This window comes from Anolis sagrei, chromosome 7, assembly GCF_037176765.1.
Source record: "Anolis sagrei isolate rAnoSag1 chromosome 7, rAnoSag1.mat, whole genome shotgun sequence".
Taxonomy (NCBI): Eukaryota; Metazoa; Chordata; class Lepidosauria; order Squamata; family Dactyloidae; genus Anolis; species Anolis sagrei.
Genome location: NC_090027.1, coordinates 39,496,952 through 39,507,811, shown reverse-complemented (window position 1 = coordinate 39,507,811; position 10,860 = coordinate 39,496,952). Strand labels below are relative to the sequence as shown.

The window sequence follows — 10,860 nt, the reverse complement described above, 5'->3', positions numbered from 1 at the left end:
TATCTTTATGTTTTATATTTTGGTCTATTAAAACAGCCAGCAAGTAAGTGCTGTTTTAATTAAACTGTTTGATAAAACTGGGAGTTTGGTTCATCTCTACCTAAATAAGGCAGAGCCCTGGCAACATGAAAACTCCCATCCAAGTCCTAACCAGACCAAACCCCACTTAGCTTCCAAAAACAGAAAGAACTCGGTACTCAGGAAGAAAGGGTAGAATATATCTCCTACTACGAATCATCACAAAGTTTAAGATCATCTGAAGAGGCCCTGCTCTCGATCCCACCGCTGTCGCAAACGCGATTGGAGGAGACGAGAGACAGCCTTCTCAACAGTGGTTTCCCATCTGTGGAATTCCTTCCCCAAAGACATCAGACTGACCACCACCCTCCTGTCCTTTAGAAGGAAACTCAAGACTTGGCTGTGGGACCTTGCATTTGACCATTGAACAGAGCTTGTATGAAGAAGACATAAGCAATTTCGAAGTGACAATGAATTGATCCGGACCCGGATTTTAATTGGCGTGTTTTAACAACTGTTTATTTATTGTTTTGTTTTGATGAATTTGTTGATTGTTCTTATCATTCTGATGGGCACCAAATGGTGTTTGCTGTGAGGCCGCCCTGAGTCCTCCCTCGGGGGTGAGAAGGGCGGGGTACAAGTATATGAAATAAATAAACAAAGTTTTATCATGATTTATTAGGGCATTTAGCTACAGATTTATAAAGTTACAGAATGTAGGATCTTAGCCAAGATCTATGACTGTGATGCAATGAAAACCAAGATAAGAATCTGCAAATTTGGGGCAAGTGGTATCATCCCCATCACTGCCTCTTACCTGGCACAGTCTTCTTCTTGGCCTTCCCGGCTTTCTTTGCCTTCCCTTTCTTTGTAGGGGCCATCTTTCTGCGTGCCCTTGTAGCCTACAAGAATGTATGAAAAATGTTATGATATTGTGAGCAGCTCACCCAAAACACAACAGTATTTGAGTCTTTTTCTTAGAGGAACGAAACCATTGCAATTTGGGGTTGTCAGAGCAAACACTTGAAATGGCTCCCATACCTTTAAGGGTGGGATAGAAGAAGGAAGGTAAGAAGTGGTTCTTTGTTCTATAGGGCCCTTCCACACTGCCACATAACCCAGTTCAAAGCAGAAAATGTGGGATATTATTAGTGACTGACTTAATTAGGCGATCCCTCGTTGTTCAAGTATGATGGCCTTCCAAGTGCAGTGTCTTTGTGGTGGATACGTAGGTGACTGGAGCTCCATTCTTGATCCAAACGTTCTCATGCAGATCGAAGGTGGTCCTGGTCAGGGTTGGGTTGACGAACCTTCCTCTTGGCACGTTTCTCCCTTTCGCTCTCCATTTGTGCCTCTTCCAATTCCACAGCACTGCGGGTCACAGCTGACCTCCAATTAGAACACTTAAGGGCCAGGGCTTAATGGCCCTGGCCCTTAAGATGATGGACCTCCAAGTGTAGTGTCTTGGCGGGCGGTCCGTAGGTGGCGGTGGAGCCCTATTCTTGATCCACATCTTCTTCCAGAATGAGGACATTGGTTTCCAGGTGGAAAGCGGTCCTGGTCAGGATTGGCTTGATGCATTACTGGCATGTTTCTCCGTTTCACCCTCCATTCATGCCCCTTTGAATTCCGCAGCACTGTTGGTCACAGCTGACCTCCAGTTAGAGCACTTAAGGGCCAGGGCTTCCCAGTTCTCGGTGTCTATGCCACAGTTTTTAAGGTTGGCTTTGAGCACATCTTTCAATCACTTTCCCTGTCGACCAATGTTACATTTCCCATTCTTGAGTTGGGAGTAGAGTAACTGCTTTGGGAGATAGTGATCAGGCATTTGGACAATGTGGCCAGTCCAGCGGAATTGATGGCGTAGGAACATCACTTCAATGCTGGTCTTTGCTTCATCCAGCACACTGACATTTGTCTACATGTCCTCCCAAGAGATTTGTAGGATTTTTTGGAGGCAACACTGATGGAATCATTCCAGGAGTTGAGTGTGATGTCTGTAGACAGTCCACGTTTCACAGGCATATAATAGGGTTGGGAGGACAATCTATATATATAAAAATGCTCTATGCATAATGAGCACCTTAAAAACAAAAGAACCAATGAATGAAATCACACCAAATTTGGCAACAAAATGTCTCACAACACAAGGAGTGACCATCACTCAAAAAAATTATGATTTTTTTCATTTGGGAGTTGTAGTTGCTGGGATTTATAGTTCACCTACAATCAAAGAACATTCTGAATGCCATCAACAATGGAATTGAACCAAACTTGGCACACAGAACTCCCATGAGCAACAGAAAATACTGGAAGGGTTTGGTGGGAATTGACCTTGAGTTTGGGAGTTGTAGTTCACCTGCATCCAGAGAGCACTGTAGACAATGATGGATCTGGAGCAAACTTGTCACAAGCACTCAATACGACCAAATATGAACACAGATGGAGTTTGGGGGAAATTGACCTTGACATTTGGGAGTTGTAGTTACTGGAATTTATAGTTCACCTATAATCAAAGAGCATTCTGAACCCCACCAACAATAGAATTGGGCCAAACCTTCCACACAGAACCCCCATGTGGGCCACAGCAACGCATGGCAGGGAATGGCTAGTAGCTTTACAAACAAGCACCTTGGTATCCCTAAAGATGTCCCGGTCCTCAAAATCTCTTCACTTCATTCAGAAAAATGCTGCACTCGCAGAGCTCAGGCAGTCAAGTTTGACTTTTGTGGACAGGTGGTTGCCAAGGGAGTGGAAATGGTCAACATTTTGTAATGTTACCCCATTAAGCTGTATTTCTGGCATTGGAGAGGGATTGCTTGGTGACTGGTGGAAGAGCACTTTGGTTTTCTTGGTGTTCAATGAGAGGCCGAGCTTCTCATATGCTTCTGCAAAGGTGTTTAGAGTGGCTGGTAAGTCATCTTCTGAATGTGCACAGACCACATTATCATCAGCATATTGGAGTCCTATAATAGATTTTATACAGCTGTTGGAAGGGGCCATAGTTGCAGGAAAAATAGTTTCTACTGAAATTTTCTGCACAACACTTAAAGGTACAGGAGCCCCCGCCAGTTTTCCATATATCAACTCTGCTGCTTCTGCTTCTGTTGTTGTTGTTGTTGTTATATCCTGCTTTCATTTTTCTAGAAAACTCAAGGTAGCTCACAGCAGTAAAAACAGCACAAACTACCATTTAAAACCCACGACACAAACATTTACAAGAATTGTAAAACTGTTAAAATCGTCTAAAACTATTAAAAACTGCAAGAATAATTAAAGCACGACACAGACCCTCCAGGCTTGTTCTTAACATCTTCCTTCTTTAAAAGCCTGCCCAAACAGGAAGTTTTCAGTCTACAACTCCCACGTCCTCTACTCCCATTAGTCAAATGGGGACTCATTCAACAGGTCTCTTTGACAAGCTCTTCAGAGAGCAGAGAGATTTTTGTTTTTCGCTGTTATGCAGAAGAGGCTGTGGGAAAAGGTACCTGAAAGCAAAGCCTTTGCAGGTTGCTGCACGTTACCTGGCAGAAAGCAAAGGACTCCCCTGCAGGTGTGTCCTTCCAATCAGCCAATGTGCAAAGGAGAGACGCCTGGATTTTGGGAAGCTTGTCCTAGCCAGAGCAAACTGGGGTTGCCAGGCAAGAGGCCCACGTTGGCTACCAGGGCAACCAAACCAAGCAAAGCAGAAAGCCGGGCCTGGGAAAGGAAGCTGGATCCAGACATAATGAGAGGAAAGAGACCCTTAGACTAATAATAATAATAATAATAATAATAATAATAATAATAATTTCTCTGGTTGGAGTAGTCTGCAGTGCCTTTCACGTTCCTGGATTCTTGTTTGGGCGCTGCGTTTGGTGGTCCCTCTGTAGACTTGTCCAAAGCTGCATGGTATACGGTAGACTCCTGCAGAGGTGAGAGGATCCCTCTTGTCCTTTGCTGAACGGAGCATTTGTTGGATTTTCTAACAAGAATTCAGGAACATGAAAGGCACTGCAGACTACTCCAACCAGAGAAATCAGCCATAGCAGAGCACCTGATGAACCAACCTGGACACAGCATTTTAGTTGAGAACACAAAAATGCTGGACCACTCTCACAACCACCCTGTCAGACTACACAGAGAAGCCATTGAAATCCACAGGCAGGGACATCTAATCACCTTTCAAGAAGAGTTTGCTCCAGGCACAGTCAGCCCATTGTATGCTAATCAAGGTGGTCAGTTGAAAGATTCACACCTAGCCCAACTTACAAAAGCCCTTTGTCTCACCCTGGTCATTCCACAGATATATAAACCCCTTTTTTCCCAGTTCCAGCAGACCTCACCTCTAAGGATGCTTGCCATAGATGCAGGCGAAACGTCAGGAGAGAATGCCTCTAGAACATGGCCATATAGCCCGAAAAAACCCACAAGAACTGAGTGATTCCAGCCATGAAAGCCTTCGACAATACAATTTGTTATTAATTTGTTATTAATAATTTGTAACCCAAAATGCAGACTGTGCAAGGAAGCTGATGAAACCATGGACCATCTCCTCAGCTGTTGCAAGAAAATCGCACAGACGGACTACAAACAAAGACACAACTCTGTGGCCCAAATGATTCACTGGAACTTATGTCACAAGGACCACCTGCTAGCAGTAAAGAATTGGTGGGATCATAAACCTGCAAAGTTCGTGGAAAATGAACATGCAAAACTTACTGTGGGACTTTCGAATGCAGACTGACAAAGTTTTGGAACACAATACACCAGACATCACAATTGTGGAAAAGAAAAAAGTCTGGATTATTGATGTCGCCATATCGGGTGACAGTTGCATTGAGGAAAAACAACATGAAAAACTTAGCTGCTATCAAGACCTCAAAATCAAACGGCAAAGGCTCTGGCATCAACCAGCACAGGTGGTCCCAGTAGTCATTGGCACACTGGGTGCCGTGCCAAAAGATCTCAGCTGGCATTTGGAAACAATAAACATTGACAAAATCACGATCTGTCATCTGCAAAAGGGCACCTGACTTGGATCTGTGCGTATCATTCGAAAATAGATCGCACAGTCCTAGACGCTTGGGAAGTGTTCAAAATAACCAGTAACTTGTTCATTGTTTCACTTGTTAAATTTTTTTTTTGTTACATTGCCTTGTAATTGTAAATCCAGCTATGGGTTAACAATGTTTCCTGCATTTAATTGCTTCCAAGCTCAGCACAGAGAACAAGATTTTGGTGTTTATTCCTGACGTTTCCTTTTGTCAGCCCTTTCCATTGCTGAGATAAGCTTTCTGGGCCAAACATTGTTTAGCATTTTTTTGGGGAAGGATTTGACGTTGTCTGCTTCCAGATTCTCAGAAGGCAGCGAGCTATATTTAATTCCAAAGCAAACAAAACCTGAGAAACAAATCAACGCATCTTCTGTAAATAATAGAACAGACCACATTAAGCATTCAGTCCAACCCCCTTTCTGCTAATCAGCTAAAGCACAATCAAACCCCTCCCAACAGATGACCATCCAGCCTCTGTTTATAAGCCTTCCAAGAAGGAGCCTCCATTGCACTTCGAGGCAGTGAGTTGTTAGGATTTGATTTGTTTTGCAAGTAATTTTTTATTGAAATATCATAAACTACAGCGAAAGAGGGGGGATTTGAAAAAAAAACGCCATGATGTGGTGGATTAACTGGAGGGAGATGTGTCAGCAGCTGATTGGCTGAGTGTATCAGTGTCCAGGGTTCTGATTGGCTGCTGCCTCTGGCTAGCTACTGAGGCCAACGGTTCTAACTGCCATTCTGTTAATTGTTCTCTCTTTGGACAGTGAAGAGAAAGTGCTGATGCAATCATGGAGGAATTTAAAAGGGTCTGGCTCTGTAGGAGAGACCCCGCAGACCCACCAAAGAGGGCTCGCTACAATTGTGAGCAAAGAGAAGCCCAATTTAAAATATTTTTCCTACGTTCCCAAAAGAAATCTCACCAAAGTTGAAGGAAGCGCCACCGAGATGATTTTATTATGATTCCGCTGAAAAGGATGAAGCAGCAATATTTCGCCAAGCTAAGCATATAGTGTAAAAAAATAAAGGCCTTTTTATACATAAAACAGAGCTGCCAGGTTTGAATCTCCCATTCCCCGCCCCTTGCTGGCCTGATGATGATTGGCTGGCGCTCTACAGCTGGGAGGAGGCTTGACCGCCTCCTGAGTTCCTGGGCCAATCGTTGGGCTTCTGCCACCTCGGCGTCCTGACGAATCAGGAGACAAATCAGGAGACGAATCAGGAGAGAGGGAGGTAGGACAAGGGGAAACAATGCGTTCTTGAGTGGATTATGGCGATTTTGAGATGTCCAAGTGACCAGCGAGGGCCTGCAAGCTAACCTTTGCTATTGTCCTTGAATGGCTGCAATAAACATTGATCCGGATTTTTCCAGTGCTGAGATACCGAAACAATGAGGGAATCTTGGCTGTGGTTTCAGTGGATAAAAGTTGTATCAGTAACAGATTAGTTCAAAGTGTGGCTTTCTGAAGGCTTCCTTTGTCCTGTTAAGGTATGATTATAAATGCCAAGTGACCGCTTCCTCTGGGGGGCCAACTCCGAGGCCAGAGGTCATGGTCCTTTGTTATTGTCCATGCAAATAGTGTCTTTTGATAAGGGTCTTTTCAACTGAATATTTCCTCCTTTCCAGGGTCATGCAGGGGTTGCTGCCTTGTATTTTTATACATTTTTCAAGATAGGGGAATTGGGCAAAAGGGTCAGGAAAAGGTCAGATACACAGGGAGGGATATAGAAATCATGTTATAGAAAACATACCCACGTATCCCTCCCACCAGAGTCCCATAGAAGTTTAAGAGAGCACATAAGTGTAAAGGGAGGTGGTTTCTCAGTAATAAATGTGCTACCTTCTGCTATATATGAAACATAGGGCATAAAACCTTGATTAAATGTACACATTATCTAACATGGGAAGGGTCCTTGTTGTTGTAAGAGCCGTCGCAAACTATCCTCCTGCGGGAGAAAACCTTGCTAGCACGTCCCTGATGTCATGAGCCTGCGCCTCTCTCCCCGCCCCTTTCTCCGCCCCTTTCTCTTTGCCAGCGTGGTTTTTCCTTTGCTAGGGCAGCATTGCCCGCATTTTCTCTCAGTTGAATTCTGCCAACTGAGAGAGTATGCTGGCAATGCTGCCCTAGCAAAGGAAAAACCACTCTCGCACGGAGAAAGGGGCGGAGAAAGGGGCGGGGCGAGGGGCGGAGTCTTGTGACGTCAGGGACGTGCTGGCAAGGTTTTCTCCCGCAGGAGGATAGTTTGCGACGGCTCTTAGTGTCTTGGCAAATTGACCAAGGCTTAACCCTAATTATCCAGTCTGGTGTCCTTGTCCTTAGCAAAACTATAAGTTACTATCTTTTATGGGGCGGAGGAGGTCATGTTCAACTTCACTGGCTGCCAACTATCTTAAAGACTGATCATTTTATAGCATAAGGCGTATTTCAAAAACTATTTTTAAAAACAGTTTTATTCCTCTCTTTACTGCCTGAATTCAAAGAGACCGATGTATATATTGTTACCATGTTTGAACCTTAATAACAGTTAAAGATACTGTTATTTTGTTTCACAAGCCTGAGTGACATTTTATTATACAGCAGGATATATCTTGGTTTAAACACTATGGTAAAGCTTCTACTTATTCTGCTTATACACATTTACCAACCCTCACAAGTTCCGCTGTTGAAAGGTTCTTCTTACATTCAGGAAGTTTTTCCTAATGTTTAGGTAGAATTTAAAGTTAAATCCTGTCTCCTAAGCTTTTTAAAGTCTGTAAAAAAATTGACAGCAACAAACCCCTTTTTCTTTGGACTTCCAGAAAGCTTTCGACAAACTTCCTCACCGGGAACTGTTGAACAATCATTTGCAAAATGAAGAGTTCCTTTTATGGGTTGGAAACAGGTTAAGGAACACTCATCAATTTCTGCAGCTTTATGTAGTACTTGCTAACTAATGTCTTGTGTTGCAGAGTCTGGTAACATTATATTTGGGCTGCAGTTCTCTGGATCTCTTGGTTAGTATATGTGGGAGATTTTGAGAACTCTAGTCCAAAAGGGAACCTTTTCCAAATTCTGTATGAAGAGAACTTTCTCAAGTATTTTTTTTAAAAAATAGGCTTTAAATTATATATTATGTTGTGTTTATTGTTAGTCGTTTTGGGTCTCTTTTGAGTATTGCTTTTATCATTAGCTGCTTTGGGTCTATTTTTCTAAGATCTGGCCAAAGTTTGGAATAATAATAATAATAATATATCACACATCGATATAAATAAAAATGTAATGTTCATTTGTGGGATTAACATAACTCAAAAGCCACTGGACAATTTGCTTCCAAATTTGGCCACAAGACACCCACTAACCCAAGGAGTGACCATTACTAAAAAAAAAATGCTTTTGTCATTTGGGAGTTGTAGTTGCTGGGATTTATAGTTCACCTACAATCAAAGAGCATTTGAACTCCACCAGTGATGGAATTGAACCAAACGTGGCACACAGGACTCCCATGACCAACAGAAAACACTAGAAGGGTTTGGTGGGCATTGACTTTGAGTTTGGGAATTGTAGTTCACCTACATCCAGAGAGTACTGTGGACTCAATGAAGGATCTAGACCAAACTTGGCACAAATACTCCATATGCCCAAATATGAACACACATAGAGTTTGGGTGAAATAGACCTTGACATTTGGGAGTTGTAGTTGCTAGGATTTATAGTTCACCTACAACCAAAGAGCATTCTGAACCCCACTAATGACAGAATTGGGGCAAACTTCCTACACAGTTCCCCCACACAGTTTCTGCTTCCTTGGAGAATGGGACACGGAACAATGGCTTCACACTACAAGAAAGGAGATTCCACCTGAACATTAGGAAAGAATTTCCTGACTGTGAGAGCTGTTCAGCAGTGGAACTCTCTGCCCCGGAGTGTGGTGGAGGCTCCCTCTTTGGAGGCTTTTAAACAGAGGCTGGGTGGCCATCTGTCAGGGCTGCTTTGAATGCAATATTCCTGCTTCTTGACAGAATGGGGTTGGACTGGATGGCCCACGAGGTCTCTTCCAACTCTTTGATTCTATGATTCTATGAAATGCAGAGTAACTGACATAGGAAAATATAACGACTAGACGATGGGACCAGACAATGTTTTTAACAAGGAGACACTATGGATTTATGTTTTATTGTTTTTTTTTGTTATGGTTTTAATTATATGTTAATGTTTTTAATTGTATTTTTGGTATTGTGGACATTGAATTTTGTCCTGTAAGCTGCCTTGAGTCGCCTGTGGGCTGAGAAAGGCAGTATACAAATACAGTAAATGAATACAGGGGAGAGGAGGCGGAGTAGCCTTATATGTCAAAAACTCTTATGCTACAGAAGAGATTCAAGACAGCAATCTGGGAAACCAGCTTGAAATCATCTGGATAAGAATCAAGGGAACTGGGACTCAAAAAGATGTCGTTGTAGGCGTCTACTACAGACCCCCAAGCCAGGAGGAAGAACTTGATGAAGTCTTCTGCCAACAGTTGACCAAACAGGCACAGAGAAGAGATGTAGTAGTCATGGGCGATTTCAACTATCCCGATATTTGTTGGAAAACAAACTCGGCAAAGAGTACAAGGTCCAACAAATTCCTCGCTTGCCTTGCAGACAATTTCATGGTCCAGAAGGTAGAAGAGGCAACAAGGGGATTGGCTACTCTTGATCTCATCCTAACAAATGCGGAGGACCTGATCGATGCGGTCGAAGTGGTAGGATCCTTAGGGGCAAGTGACCATGTGCTCCTGCAATTTGAGGTACAAAGGAAGGCCAAAACTAAGACAAGTCAAACCCGCATTTTGGACTTTAGGAGAGCTGATTTCCAAAAAATGAAGGAAACGCTGAGCAGCATTCCGTGGACACAGATACTAAAAGACAAGGGAGTTACGGATGGATGGGAATTTCTCAAGAGTGAAATACTCAAGGCGCAATTGCAAACCGTGCCAACAAAGACAAAAAATAGGACAAGTGCAAAGAAGCCAGAATGGATGTCCAAAGAACTTCTAACTGTGCTAAGACACAAAAGAGACATGCACAAGAAGTGGAAAAAGGGAGAAATCAGCAAAGAAGAATTCAAACAAATAGCCAACACCTGTAGGGAAAAGGTCCGCAAGGCTAAAGCAAAAAACGAGCTCAGACTTGCCAGGGACATTAAAAACAATAAAAAGGGCTTCTATTCTTATGTCAATAGAAAAAGGAAAAACAAGGAGGCGATAGGACCTCTTCGAGGAGAAGATGGGGCAATGCTGACAGGGGATAGGGAAAAGGCAGAACTACTTAATGCCTTCTTTGCCTCGGTCTTCTCACAAAAAGAGAGTCTTCAACCTCAGCAAGGTGGAGTGGATGAGGGATTGGAGGACATCCAACCCCAAATTGGGAAAGAAGTCGTCCAGGAATACCTGGCCGCTCTTAATGAGTTCAAGTCCCCAGGGCCAGATCAACTACACCCCAGAGTATTGAAGGAACTAGCGGAAGTCATTTCGGAACCATTGGCAACCATCTTTGAGAGTTCTTGGAGAACGGGAGAAGTTCCAGCAGATTGGAGGAGGGCCAATGTGGTCCCAATCTTCAAGAAGGGAAAAAAGGATGACCCAAACAACTACCGTCCGGTCAGCCTCACGTCGATACCGGGCAAGATTCTGGAAAAGATTGTTAAGGAAGCGGTCTGCAAACACTTAGAAACAAATGCAGTCATCGCTAATAGTCAACATGGATTTATCAAAAACAAGTCATGCCAGACTAATCTGATCTCTTTCTTCGATAGAGCTACAAGCTGGGTAGATGCGGGGAATG

The 10,860-nt window shown here is 43.3% G+C and overlaps 1 protein-coding gene across 5 annotated transcripts in view; it reads right to left on the bottom strand.

Annotated features, from left to right (window-relative positions):
* Positions 1 to 10,860, bottom strand: part of DRC12 (dynein regulatory complex subunit 12 homolog) — a 28,272-nt gene that overhangs the window by 11,591 nt on the left and 5,821 nt on the right. For 4 of the 5 annotated variants that reach the window (XM_067470786.1, XM_067470783.1, XM_067470784.1 and 1 more), the window contains exon 2: positions 836 to 920. In XM_067470786.1, coding sequence (XP_067326887.1) covers positions 836 to 899 — 64 coding nt within the window. In that variant the 5' untranslated portion in view covers positions 900 to 920. Of the gene's footprint in view, positions 1 to 835; positions 921 to 3,542; positions 3,723 to 10,860 lie in introns of those variants that run through there. The other variant, XM_067470787.1, reaches the window with a different exon arrangement.